Raw genomic sequence first — 14,439 nt, forward strand, 5'->3', positions numbered from 1 at the left:
AATGGTTTGTTTCCTAAGAGCGGGTGTCTAAGCGCAGTCCACAAATTTTCAATAAGGTTAAACTCAAGGGTCATTCAAGAAGCTTAATGCCAGGTTGCATTGTCCATTCAGAAACAGCTTTTTGATGTATGTTTGGGATTTTTGTCCAGCTGGATGCCCAACTGTGTCCAAGTATGCTAGAACATTTAGATAGACTGAGAGGAAACCAATTATAAAAGAAGCCCCTGCTCCAAAATGCACATCCATCCATCCTCCATCCATCCATCCATCCATCCATCCATCCATCCTCCATCCATCCATCCATCCATCCATCCATCCATCCATCCATCCATCCATCCATCCATCCATCCTCTTTAGACCAGGTTGCAGCAGTAATCCAAACGTCCTCAGGAGAAAACCTTTATGGTCAAAATTATAACAAAGCTGTTTGTAAGTAAGAACGTTTCAAAAAGTGAAAGTGGGGCTTTAACACCTAAGAACACTGCAACCATCTGTCAAACAAGGCAGTGGAAACATTATGCTTAGAGATGCATCATGGAATAATAAAAATGGAGGACTTCTTCCAAATTCTTCGATATTTGGACAGAGCTGGACGTTCAACAGGACAATGATCCCAAACACACTTTAAAAAATGAATATATCAGGCTACCCAGAAGCTTACGATCCTTGGACTGAAACTTAAAAGCCAAGCCCACAACAGGAAAGTGATCAATTATCCAGCCAGAGTTAAACCAGATGTTGATGGCTACAAAAACTGTGCGGTGTCTCTGCAACTTACTAAGAGGTATTTAAGTATCTATTTATGGAGTAAATGTATATATTTGAGCTTGTATTTATAATTTTGACCCTGCTTGGATTAGATATAAAACAAATTCCTGTTTTTATAATTTATCATTTATTTGTTGGATAAACATATCAGCCCAAACAAACAAAGTGTTTAAATGTGTCATTAAGTAGTAGGGTCACGTAGTCTGGACAATGTTGACAAATATCACAAAGGTGTTTTGTAAATCTGTACAGAGATTGGTCTACAGAACCGACAAGTTGTAAAATCCTTCAGCTTTACTGCAAACTGCAGAAACAATCCACCCTTCCCACCCAAACAAGGAGCTCGAAAACTTAGTAGAGGAGAGAATAAAAGCTGGATGAGTTTTAGTTTTACATTCAGTCTCTGACATGTACTAATGTGAGGAGTAAAAACATCACAGCGGTGGCCATCTAGAAGATTATGGGAATGAATGAAGATGCAGAGTTCATTAACACAGATCTGAGACCGAGTCATACGGTAACATCTGTAAGCACTCATGGAGAGTGGTGCAATGAACGGCTGAGCCCAGTGAAAGGGTGAAAGCGCAGATCATAAAGTCAAGAAGAGTCAAACAGAGCGGCTCGAATGGCAACGGTACACAATAACATCGAGGTTGAATTTTCTGACTCCAGCATCTCAGACCTCCACAGACCTTTACAGACTTTACATGTAAAGTAAAGTCTGAACCTCCAGTACACATACTGGCACAAATAACTCTCACCATATACATGTGTGCAAAAATATCGTGTTGCATTCATTAAGGCATCTGTGTAAAGGTTTCTGTGGCTTCCTGCTCCCCTGTAGCAGTTACACACCATCTCACATGACACAAACACACACATATATACATGTGTATATATATCTTGCATTACCTCTCTGAATAATTGATTTTCAGATTTTCAGTCCCCCTCCAGTTTCTTAAGTGTTTTTGTCATGGCTTGACAGGTTAACGTGACACCATTTGTAACCCATAAGCATTCCCTCTGCAGCACGGAGCCGTCTATCGTTATTCAGCTCAGGGCGTACATCCCTGCCCCCCCTTCTGATGTCAGCGGCCTGCGTGTTTTTTAAAATGAAATTCTGCTCAAGCACCACTGACAAGCTGAACGGCAGCTGATCTATTACAGCCTCTTGAGTGTGTTGCACATCGGTGTCACCTGACAGACAAATACGATGAAATGATGGTTGTGTGGTGCAGCGAGATAGTGTGCATGTTCTGCACCGGGAGCATCCAGCAGACAGTCTCAAGCAGAGCATCAATGCTGTTCCACCCTACTGTTAAACTCTCATCTATTAAAACATTTGATTAAAACTCTGTGGAGATATTTTGAATAAAACTAGTGTCTAAACAAAATCATCTAAAAATAAATATGAATCTGATATTGAAATAATAATATTCTTCGGTTTTTGGTATATCTTTGACAATTAGTTGTTCAATCTATAATTAAAGTAATATAAATATACATGGATAACAGAAAGCTTCTATACAACCAATATAAAACCTGAAATCTATGTGTAGTAATGTCCCTCCAGACACAGCTGTCACAGCAACCAGGACGACAAGCAGCAGAACTGACCTCAGAACAGTGTCTGAAGCTAACTCAGCAGGATGTCCAGTCATTGCGTGTTGATGCAGCTGATAAAAGACTAAAGAGATTTTTTGGAGGGGGAAGGTAAACTTGACCTATGCTGACTCTGATGCCGTTCTGATTTCTGACCTCTCCAATTATCTGGCTTCCACGGGTCCATCAATACATCCCAGATTTTGCAGCTAGAACCAAAATAAGAACCTACTTCCACCTAGGTTACAAGGAAGGTTGAGAACCAGCAGGTGTCAGCGAGCCAGCGTGGTGATGAGACTAGCACACATTTCAAAGAAGTCCATGGTGTGCGATCCCTGACGCGGGGTGAGCAGAGGGGAGCTGCCGGACAGGGAGCCCGGGAGAGAGGAGCTGAGCTGGGGCAGATCGATAGCCAGGCTAGCAGAGTCGATGCTCAGTCGGGGTCTGTGGAGACCGGCGGTGGAGCCTGACCGCTGAGGAGTGGACGACCCAGATTTAAAGCCGACGGCATCGATGATATCATCTGTGGGTAACGAAGAAGCAGAATGACAGTCCAGTAGCATTAGGACTGTCATTCTTCTCTCATTGTACTCCTATGAAACAAGCTTCAACGTACATGTTTTATAACATGTAGGTCTACATTTAGAAGCACCCTGGGAAAAATGTATAAAAGCTTTAAAATAAATTCATCATCTATTAGTGTAGCATAATCTCACACCGAAAACGTAAAGAGATATTTATATTCTTCAATCTGAGTGCAGTTACTCAGTGGGGAAAAAAAATCTCACTTTAAATGTTTTTACAAAATTATGGTCAAATATTATAAAATAAATGTAAGCATTTTTGGGTATGCTTTATTATTATTTTTTATTTATTTATCAAAGTGTCTTGGAGCTTTTAATTAATATGGTCTATTATATCCTGTTTCTCAAAGGTTACACGAGATGCCACATTTCTATTAGCCACTCTTCAAAATGGACAAGACAAGTGAACATACCATTCATATATGTCAGGAAATGGCTACAAAATAATGGCTGCTAGTCATAGCAAAATGTTAAAGGGTTGAATGAGGGCCCATATGTATCTAACTGCCACACACGGTGAGCAGATAGTAAGAAAAAGCTCAGTTAGAGAACTCCAACAAAGACTTGTATGTTGTGGTGATCAAGTCTCAATAACAACTAATAGATGCTTTCTATTTGACCACCGGTTGTTTGGAAGTGATGCTGGAACAAGGCCTCTGTCCTGCCATCACAAACTTAAACATGTGACATTTGCTAAAGCCTACTGGAACCATGTGGTCAGATAAGAGGAAGGTTGAGCTTCAGGTGGGTCTGGTGTGAAACAAAGAATGAGCATGTGGAAAAAAAACCTCATTCCCTCTGTTAGGTGTGGTGGAGGATCAATGATGCTGTGGGCCTGTTTCTCCTCCTAACACCCTTGGAATCATAAAAGACTTCATGGCAACGTGACTCTTTGAGAAACCAGGAGATTTTAATAAAACTGTGGGGGCCTCTGTCAGAAACTTGCTGAAGACTAGCAAGACGATTGAAAAACCCCTGAATGACTGAACATGGGAATGTTTCACAAGACAAAACTCAAACCTCAGAACTCAATCCTACAGAACACCTTAGACAGCATAAAGAAACCAGGACTCTGGACCCTCTAGAGCGATTGTAGTAAGAGATACCTCTCCATCTACGCCCCAGGCTTGTGAAATGCTGCAGAGGAACATAAAGTGCTTCAATACTGTTAATGGATAATAACAGGGGTTATCTATATTTGTGTTACTCATCCTAATATGTAACAATATCTGTCTTAACATAGGATTTTGTTTCCCTGCTGGTTATATTTTCTCAAAATAAAGGTTTTATTTTTCAGACATTTTTGATGTGAAATGATCCTGCTGCAATAAAAGATTCATTCATTTTAAAGTTTTTTATACATGTTTACCCTGGGTGCCAATAAATGTGAAGGGCATTGTACAACCCAAGTGACAGTGTCCTGAAATACACTTTAAAGCTCCACAATTAAATCATAGTAATCAGGGGTCAAAAAGGTGTAAAAAAATACATACAGTGTGTGAATCTTGCTTTTTGGGCAGCAATATGTCTGTTTATCACAAAACAAAACATCTGTTTTGTTCATCACTTACCATCAATGCTCTTAAAGTCGAGGAGGTAGGATCTGTTGTCAACTTGGTAGAGCTGGAGGCTCATTTTCACCAGGTTTCCTGTTACTGGATTCTTCCGTCGGACACGCAGATGATACGGGTTCACCACCTGCCATACAGGACAGTAATGTAGACCTACCTGTTTACTCTACCATTCTTTCTGTTCCATAAATATCCTGTTACCTTCCAGTCAAAGCTGAGCTGTTTCATGGCTCTGTACACCTCAGCCATGATGTCGTATGGTCTGCTCTGGCTCCTGATACCCAGGTGCCATTTGGCCTTCTTCACTGCAAGAGGTTTGGGCCGGGTTGTGTTCAGAGCATCCAGAGGACAACGGGATTTGGGGCTGTCGGCCAAAAGCGGAGGCATCCTCTCTGGGTGGGGTTTGACGCCGGGGGGCAGCGGCATGCCTTCTTCTATGAAGGAGCCCTGTGGAGGACTGGATGCCAGGTAGAATTCACTGGCCTGGGTCATAATGCGCCGGTTATCTATGATGAGGTGATAAGCTACTGCTAACTGATCCTACAGACACAAAAGGAGGGTGGAAATGAAAAGTCTCATTTTTTTAATTCAGTTTTTAATTCATATCATGACAAATAAAAAAAACAAAATGGTAATTTACAAACACTTTCTAAATGGTTTAAGCAAGAAAATAGTATATTGCGCACATTGTCGTTACATGCATAATTTCAGACGTGTCCGTGTGTACCTGTGGATCTCCGCTGTAGAGACTGGACATAACTTCAGACTCGGTGCATTCAAACTTTTCACACACTTCCCTGATAGCCTCTTCGTCGAGGACGGTGGCATCATACGATGGGTCCTCTGGGAACAGGTAGCCTGGCAGGTCCTGCTTAAACCACTCATGTTCCCTGATGGAACACAGAAAGGTCACTGATGTGCAAATGTAATTAATAATGTACAAGGGCACCAAAAAAAAACGATTTGAGGGTAATAATTTTAAAATTGTATGACGCTCAAGAGTTATGCCCTCTCCTATGTGTATCCAGTTACACTATACACTATAAGAGGCTACCGCTTGGCACAATGAACTCCTTGAAATACAAAGAAAATGTAAATAAAACTTTGCATCTGTCAGAAAACGGAAAATGAGTTGTGATTGGGTCTTTTAGCAGGACAATGATCTAAAACAACAGGCCAAAATCAATCAATCAATCTTTCAGACTAAATCTTTCAGAAAACCTGTGGGGTGAGCTGGAAAACAGAGAGCATGTATGTATCTCTGATGTCTGCTCCGACCTTACAGGAGGAGACCAATTGCTGTCCTATCAGCATAGGAGATTGTACAAAATAGTAGCACCAGGGGTGACAATAAATGTGGCATTTCCAAATTCCTACATGGTTCCATATTTAACCCTTAGTGAGTATGCAACTTCTCATCGAACTCTGGTTTTACTTGACAAATATGATGGGATCTATGAACGGGTTTGCCTCCTTGTTTGATTAAATCTTCACTAGCAGCTGCCACACTAATAATAGCACATTCAACTACCAAAGATGGTTTTACCAGAGCTAAAAGGGGAGCACATGTAACATAGAAGCCAGATTAGTCAACAGCAGAAAACCTAAGCTGCAACTAAGAAAAGCTTTAGTTGCTTCAGATTAGAAAGAAGAGATGAAAGGAAAGATTACTGTCTCCAGAGGAACGTGCTCAGCGATGAGGATAAACCTGGATTAGAGATGGTAAAGGTTTTCATCACTAAGGGAGGAAGGACCGGAGGCAGACATGAATGCTAAATAACATGTTACTGAAAGGTGTGTATTTGTATGATGTTTGGATGAGTTTACCTAAAGGCACACTTCATCATCACATGTAGAAAGTGTTTTGTTTGGGTGTTAACACTCACTACCAGAAGGGACAGGGCAACATTATGCACAACAGGTTTAAGTAGTTCAAGAGCTGTTTTCAAAATACAGCAAACCGTTGTTGGTCCCCTACTGGGACCAAACTGGGACCAAACCGGCGTTACAACAAATCCTTTGAGCCCTGTGGATTGTGGGCAGGGGGCTTAGTGGTAAGCTTCCAAGCGGTTAAACACAGCTGATTAAAATGGACTCCGAACAAAGTGTGGCTGTTACCTGATGTCTTTGATGGTGGCTCTCTTAAGTGGATCCACCTGCAGCATGAGCATGAGCAGCGAGGCCACGGAGCGAGTCAGGTACTCTGGGATGTAGAAAACACCTCCTCTGATCTTTTTGAACAGTGTGGGAACATGCTCATCATCAAAGGGCAGAGTGCCACACAGCAGGGCATACAGGATCACTCCACAGCTCCAGATGTCAACCTCTGGGCCTGCATACAGCCTGAGAGAGACAAGACAGGGTTTGGCAGGTAAGCAACACGAGTACAAAAAAAATAGGAAAGTAGCACTTTTCATTGTGTTTGTCTAGAAGAAAGGAGTAAAGCAGGACTCAGACCTTTGCTTTTATTGGTCTATAGTTTATGTAGAGAGATTTAGAAAGAAAGATTCTGTTTGAATCATCCATGCAGAAGTTGACACGTGCACCAATGGACCAATGGTATTCCACACAACGCTAGCTGTATGTTAAAAGGCGTCGCTCTGCTGGGAGATGAACCGCTGCCCCAGTCTCACGCCCAGGTCATCTTCCATGGTTGCATTTAGCTCCATCCATCTTACCATCGACTGTGACCAAACTCCCTGTCCTTGCTGAAGAAAAGCTTTCTCATAGCATGATGCTGCCACCACCATGTTTCACTGTGGAGATGGTGTGTTCAGGTTCATGTGCAGAGCTTTACACCACAGCGTTTTGCGTGTAGGCCAAGATGTCATGGCTGCTTCTCTGATTAAAGCTTTCTGTTGCCGACCAGTATATTTGTTAGTGCAATTTTGCAATTTTTCAATTTAAGATGATGGACTCTGTTGTGTTTGAGGCATTATTTTCTAACCTAACACTGTTTTTATTTATCTACAACTTTAACCCTGACCTGTCTACAGTTTGTTCACTGATGTTCTCCAACACACCTCTGAGGCCTTCACAGGACAGCCAGATTTATAATGAGATTAAATTACAGAGTCTCCAGTTTTTAATTGTAAAAAAAAAAGTGAGAACAATGTATCATTTTCCTTCCCACTTCACAACATTGGAAAACTTTGTCATTGTCTATCAGATAAAATCTCAGTAAAATACACTGAGGATGTAATGTGACAATATGGCTGTGAAATTATGCTAAAATGGTGTTGAAATTTGATGTCAAAATGTTGTATCTTGCAAGGAAATGAGCCACTCTCTGAGGTTGGACTGGCCCATTATTCTACTGCTAATAACTGACAAGTTTACGGTAGTCTGGGACCCCTCTTTACGTTATCTTTTGCTTTGAAAAAAAAAAAAAAAACAGTGTTTCAAAGGTGCCTTGAGGAACCAAATCTTTAGGTTTCGACACGTTTTTCAGTTTGCATTTTTCTCACAACAATGAGAGCCTTATCCATTTCTGGTTCTTTAAAACAACCAAACACTTTTTATATTGGATCTAATTGTTTTAATTGTTCAGCGTGACTATTATTCCAAACACACTGACAATTTAACATAAGCATAACTGGGCTGAAAACACAAAGCAAATTTACATAAGTGATGATTTGTTCTGACCAAGAGCCCAAGCTTTTTTTTTTTGGGGCCGTGTAGGGTCATTTTGATCCAGAATTTAACAAAAGGCTTCCGACACCAGCAGAAGACCTATAGAGTGTCCTCCAAGAGGCCAGGAGATCTAGACTTGCTTGAAGATTTCAGTAAATCACTCCCTCTGCTTTTCTTCTACTCTAGTTTTCCGGCAGTGCATAAAGACTGGAGTACTGACGGGCTAATGAGCGAGTCCTGTGAATTATTCATGGGATTACAAATCTGAACACACACCTTCCTGAGATGACCTCTGGAGCTGCGTAGTTGGGTGATCCACAGCTCGTTCGTAAGAATTCTCCATCTGACATCATGTTTGAAAGTCCTGTAAGCCAATCACAAGGCCAGCACACATTAATATCTCTCTCTTTTTCACTCTGAAGGTAACAGACAATAACCAAAAGATCCTCCCGGTGATCATATAATTGCCTTTGATCCTTTGATTCAGAGAGGCTAAATTGAATATCGCCATGCAGTGAGGGCACTGGGGACACAGCTTAGATCTTTATCCTCCTTCGCCCCCCAAGAGTCTAAGCTCTAAACACAAAGCTCATCTAATTGGATGAGACTCTCTCTGGCTAACAGAGCTTGTGCCAAACAGCAAACATCAGACACTATGCCATTTGCTGACCTTCACTTTATCTTTTCCCCCCCGCTCCCTCAACACTCCAGCTCTCTCTGCTTCCTAGTGTCTTTTAGCTCGAAGCCAAAACACTCCCCCCCTTTGCCACACCCCTGCCGATTCCTTCCCTATCAGATGACACCGGGCCTCAAGGCTTCCTGCCAGACTTGATATGAGACCTGGCCGTTGCTAAGGGAAGTCTTTCCAGCCCTCACACCCTGCCGGGCACAAGGGCCCTCGGCCATTTCAGAAAATATTGCTCTCTTTCTTGGTCATATTGCATCAGACATTGTGTCTTCAGCCGGAAAAATGTATACTCTAACGCATAGTTGTCAAGTGTCATGTTTATTCCTGTTTATTTATAAATGAATGAATCAGTCCAAAACTACAAAAATTTTGGTTTAATGAAACATATAAACTACTTCATAAAATTGTTGCTCTTTTTCTATGAAGGATTTCTATTGGATCTCACCAAAATCAGCAATCTTGGCGTTCTTGTTGGCATCAAGCAAGACGTTCTCAGGTTTGAGGTCTCTGTGGACCACCATGTGCCTGTGACAGTAGTCCACAGCTGAGATGATCTGCTGAAAAAGACGGCGAGCCTCTGTGTCCTCCACCTACGGGACAAAATGTGACTGAAATGTATCAAATGGTTTAATACGATTCAGTTTGTGTTTCTCTTTTCATCTGAGGTTTCATGTTAGAGGCGAGGGGTGAAATATGATCTCCAAGTTCTTTCAGGGACAACTTCATGTCTGGTGTTGTGGCTATTATTATAGATATGAACAACTAAAAGAATAATATAGAGTTACTATGAATAGACTGAAGCTGTTGCCATGCAAATAGTTAAAGCTGCATTTGTTGATTGCTGGCCACTGGGGGCAGTGCATTGGATGTTACAATCATCAACATGATATCGCCATAGTGATAAAGCTGCCTTTTTTGTTAGAAATACACCAGCAAATTGGCCAGTGATCAAAATCTGTTTTTCCCTCGTCGGCGCTGACCAGTGATTGGCTGGACGAATGTATTCTCGGGAAAATTATGGACTGAATATAAGGAAAAGCAATTACGTAAGATATGTTACAGAACAGAATATATTACTAAACGTCTATCAGTATGGTGGTACATGGTGGAAACATTAGTATTTACTGGGAGGCTAGAAGAAGTTTCCAAGCCGCTGTGCTACGTAAACCAATTAGCAATCAGCTAAACATCTCCTCTCTACATATAATTATTTTTAAATAATGTCTTTTTGGATTTCTTCTGTAAAATGGTTGTCTAATGTCAGAAAGTCTACAAATTCCAGGTGAGAGTATCAGAACAAAATGAAATGTAATAGAATTTCATTCAAACAAGAAACATTTCCTTAAGCTTTATGAATGGCCTCACACTGATAACCATTCCTCCCCAGGAGCTAAAAACAAGGACAAGGTGGTATTGTAACAAAAGAATGAATTACATTGCATCTTCATGAGTTGGGTTTGAAGAGGCAGAACAGTTACAAAGACTGAAGTCCAATTCAGGAAAAACTCAGTTTCTACAGCAGGCTAGCAGACTGATCACAAAGCAACCAACCCGCTTCAGAATTGTCCTTAGTGAGCTAACCCCAATCCAACCTGCACCCTCTGATATTGGATGATAATTTATACCTCAGAGTTGACAAATAAATGTTTTACCCTTCCATTTTTGCAGATGTAGTCAAACAGCTCGCCTCCAGACACATACTCCATGACCATGAAGAAATCCGTGGGTGTACTTATCACTTGGTAGCTAGAACAAAAACACAAGGTTGTGTTAAAATGAGCTTGCTCCATTTCATTTCCCACTGTTGCATCATATCTTAGCCTCTAAACTCCTTTTCTAAATAGAACTATGTGCACAGCTCGAAGAAGAACCCAAAATATTAGCAAGGCTCGACTGAGAACAGGTCATTCTTTCATAAAGGTCAGGTTTATTACACTGCAAGACCAGTCTGACAAATTGCTGCTTTAGGGAGATTGTCCACTGCACTTCATCACAATCTACTTCATTTCTGTTAGTAGAACCTTACAAGCCCAGCACCGTGGGGGGATATAAACCCAAACTAAAACCCAATCTTTCCCCTCTACGTAAACATAGAAAGCTTTTCAAGGCTAATGAAGTCAAGTTAATAAAGTCAGCCAATCCACTAAGCTCGGGCCCGTCCTGCTGACATCTGGAATATGTTGGGGTCAGCCTTTGCTTTGGTCTGCAGCCGTGCCTGTTCTTGCTGAGAAGCTTTAGGGCCTATATATATTCGCCTCTGTCTAAGTTAGACAACTTTCCAGGACAAGACTTGAGAACTCACATATCTGCCACCACAACAGAGTGTGAAAGTGTGGACTAAACCTCACCCTTACCTTAAAATAACACAGAAATTGTTGTGTGATAGGGAAGGAGTGGTTTGACACAGAGAAAAAGAAACAACACCATGTAGGTCAAGTAAGGTATGTATGTTTGTGTGTTTAAGATTGAGGCAATGTTATTGTCTTTGTGTATTCTAGCTCATGGGAACCTTGTAGGCATGACCCGTACAGAACAGCAATAGTAAACATGCAGGAACAGGGAAGCCCTGCCACCATAAACAGGCAACACAACAAAGCCCAATACCCGTATTAAAGACAGCAGTGATCCTGTCAGTAGAGAGACTCTCACACTCGCCTGAGGAGTGTGTTGCCATTCTCCACTTACAGCTTGATTATGTGAGGGTGTCTGAACAGTTTGAGGTTCTGGATCTCTCGCTTGATTTTCCCCACAACATCGAGACTGCGGATCTTCTGTCTGTTTAGGATCTTCACAGCGACTTTGTGGCCTGTTAGTTGATGTTGTCCAACTAAAACAGGAAAGATACAAACAGGCCTACGTTAGGTTCAGAGAAATGTGCAGAGAATGAAGCCCAGAATGTGGGAATAACCACACGAGAAGATACATCTGGAAACTGTAACTCTGTAAATGCCGAGGGCTTCAGTGGTGCTTTTTATGTGGGCCGTAAGGCTCATCGCCCAGGGTGGCATGTACTCAGGGGTGATGCCAACTCTTGGCTGGTCAAATCTGCACTGAATTATCATACACCATTTATAGATTCTTTAAACATGTCTTATGGTTTATAAAACCTTTGTTCTATTTGATTTTTTTTTTTTTTTCCGCAACAGGACCACGCACACAAGTGTGAAAATCTGTACAAATAAAATGGTCTAACCTGCATTGAATAATTCACCAAAAAAGAGGTTTGCTAATTAACAAATAAAAAATGAAAATATCAGGGGGAGATTAAATCCAGTCAGGTCTAAATTTAGTTGCGTGGAAAGACAGCACGATTTGAAAAAAATAGCCAATGAGACTTAAAGGTGTTTCAAATACCAACAATATGTGTCTGTTTATTACAATATATAACTTTAATTACATTGCATCAAAGGGAAAATATTTCGCCTAGGTCTAAGTTATTAGTTTCTCCCCGAAAGAGGTAAGAAGAAGAAAAATGCATTTGTCTAATACTTCATAATTCAGTCGAGTGACTAAAATCAAATTATGTTTTATTCAGAAGATTATGACTGAAACTAAATTTAAACGTTTATATGAGAACTACCACTGCAATACTTCCGATGTATCCATTAAATCAGAGGTCCCCAAACTTTTTGTCACGGGAGCAAAAATCATCAGCTCAAAAATACCTGTTGGCCAATTGATGTACCAAACAAAATAAATTCACAAAGAATTGTATTAACAATTAACAATACTAACAAAAAACTAAGCGGTTTTGCAAGTTTGCCTTATTAAAGGAAAGGAATCCAGTTTGCAACTTCTGGACTCGCTTGAAAAGACTTCAGTCTATTCTCAGCAATGAGGAGAGGATTTGGGTCACACTTTCTTTCAAAACGCTTGCTGTATTTAACCAAGTTTTATAAATTAAAAGCAGAGTTGCGAGAAAAGTCTGTTTTCGAGTAAAAGTCTCTGGATGTTATGGTTATTAAAAGACAAATACTTTGTGTTGTATTTAACATTCTCAACTGTAAGACGATTTTAATGTTGTAAATTATTTTGCCTGTACTTAAAACAAAAGCTCTCCATCTCCATCAGGTGGCAGATGATGCTGGCGGGCCCTTGAATTGAAGGGGCGACACAAAATGGTCCTCGGGCCACACTTTGGACACCCCTGCACCAAATGAAACGCGCTTTTTGATGAGTTTTTGGCTCTTTATTTTCTGTCCACGTCTTTGTTTGAGGTACTGCACTTCTCCGACTGCCTGACACTTTGAATCCATATTGTCATTGCAGCTGCTACGACCGACCCACTGAGTCGAAACAAAAAATAAAGTTATGAAGCAACACAATTGGGATCAACTTCTTCAGCTCACACGAGTCAAACAAAACTTTTTTTTTTTTTTACAATTGCTCTAATACAACATTAAAAATATTGCGTATTTACGAATCTTTAATGCTTTAAACAAGTGCGCACCAAATGAGAGCTGCTATAAAAACAATATGACTGGCAGCTAAAAAGTGAATTAGCTTAAAACACATTTCAAGGTGTGCTCTCAGGAAACAGGCAGGGTGAAAGAACTCACAAGGTCATTCTGAGAGCACAGAAACTAGCTCAGAGAATGTAAATACTCAGCAATGTGTTTTAAAAGCACAACTGAGCCTACATGAAGGGGTTTCTTGCCTTGACATTAAAGCTAACCCCGTGTTACCATACTGAACTACCACCGACGCAACGTTACCTTAAAAATCCGTTAACTACATGTTAGGGTTACGCAATCAAACGGGACGCTTCGTGCGTCCTTCATGGTCCTGATTAAAAATCACACCACAACACAAAGGTTAGATTTATTTCCACCGCCACACAATATAACGGTGGGAATATATGGTTTTGAATCTCTGCTCCCCTTCGTGTAATTACACCTGCCACAGCTGATAGCTGGGGCTGCAGAAAGATTCTTCGGTGAAAGAATTTGACTTTGAAGCGGTCGAATTCTTAGGCGGCCGCTACGCAAGAAATCCAGTCCGAGTCCACTTCTAAAACGTAGAGTTACGCTAACGGCTCACTGTCAAGTTCAACACAGTACGCTATGACAGGAGGCAGGGCCACTACTTAACAATAACTACTCCGACTGACGGCCACAAACGCACACATTTCTGTTTGACGTGACACAAAAACACGACTTAACTCTTTACTTTCCCGAACGTCCCCACTCCGAGCGTGTCGCCGAGGATGTAATAGCCGATCTTTACCCTGCCTTCGTGTTTCTGTTGTTGCCGCTCTGCCATCTTCTCCGTTACCGACGGCTGGGCTCGCGCGGTGCGCTGCGGTGCGCTGGGTGTGCTGCTTGTCTACTGTCTGTGGGGCAGCGCGGAGGGGCGGGGTCATTTCTTACTCTTCTCAACACGCGGGATCACCTACGACTTGAAACCACTGCTGCGGAGAAGACTGGAAATACTTGAAACAAACGTCCATCCCTGAAGAGCAGCTGGCAACTTTCGCGGAACAGAGCACCATGTATTTCCCTACCGGAGATTTTAAATTCCTGTCATAAAACCCACGAGTCAAGGCTACTTTATTGTTACCAGCACTTAGACGATGAAACGTTAAAACAGCATT

General features: G+C 41.4%; 1 protein-coding gene across 1 annotated transcript; it reads right to left on the reverse strand.

The window, feature by feature from the left end:
* Positions 1 to 1,493: 1,493 nt before the first annotated feature.
* Positions 1,494 to 14,184, reverse strand: prkaa2 (protein kinase, AMP-activated, alpha 2 catalytic subunit). Its single transcript, XM_047374324.1, has 10 exons — positions 14,009 to 14,184; positions 11,532 to 11,673; positions 10,499 to 10,592; positions 9,292 to 9,436; positions 8,435 to 8,522; positions 6,644 to 6,868; positions 5,253 to 5,415; positions 4,727 to 5,065; positions 4,526 to 4,652; positions 1,494 to 2,893 (listed from the first exon to the last, which is right to left on the reverse strand). The coding sequence occupies exons 1-10, from the start codon at positions 14,106 to 14,108 to the stop codon at positions 2,643 to 2,645; spliced, it is 1,674 nt and encodes a 557-aa protein (XP_047230280.1). The 5' UTR covers positions 14,109 to 14,184; the 3' UTR covers positions 1,494 to 2,642.
* Positions 14,185 to 14,439: the final 255 nt, after the last annotated feature.

The sequence above is a fragment of the Girardinichthys multiradiatus genome, chromosome 9, assembly GCF_021462225.1.
Source record: "Girardinichthys multiradiatus isolate DD_20200921_A chromosome 9, DD_fGirMul_XY1, whole genome shotgun sequence".
Taxonomy (NCBI): domain Eukaryota; kingdom Metazoa; phylum Chordata; class Actinopteri; order Cyprinodontiformes; family Goodeidae; genus Girardinichthys; species Girardinichthys multiradiatus.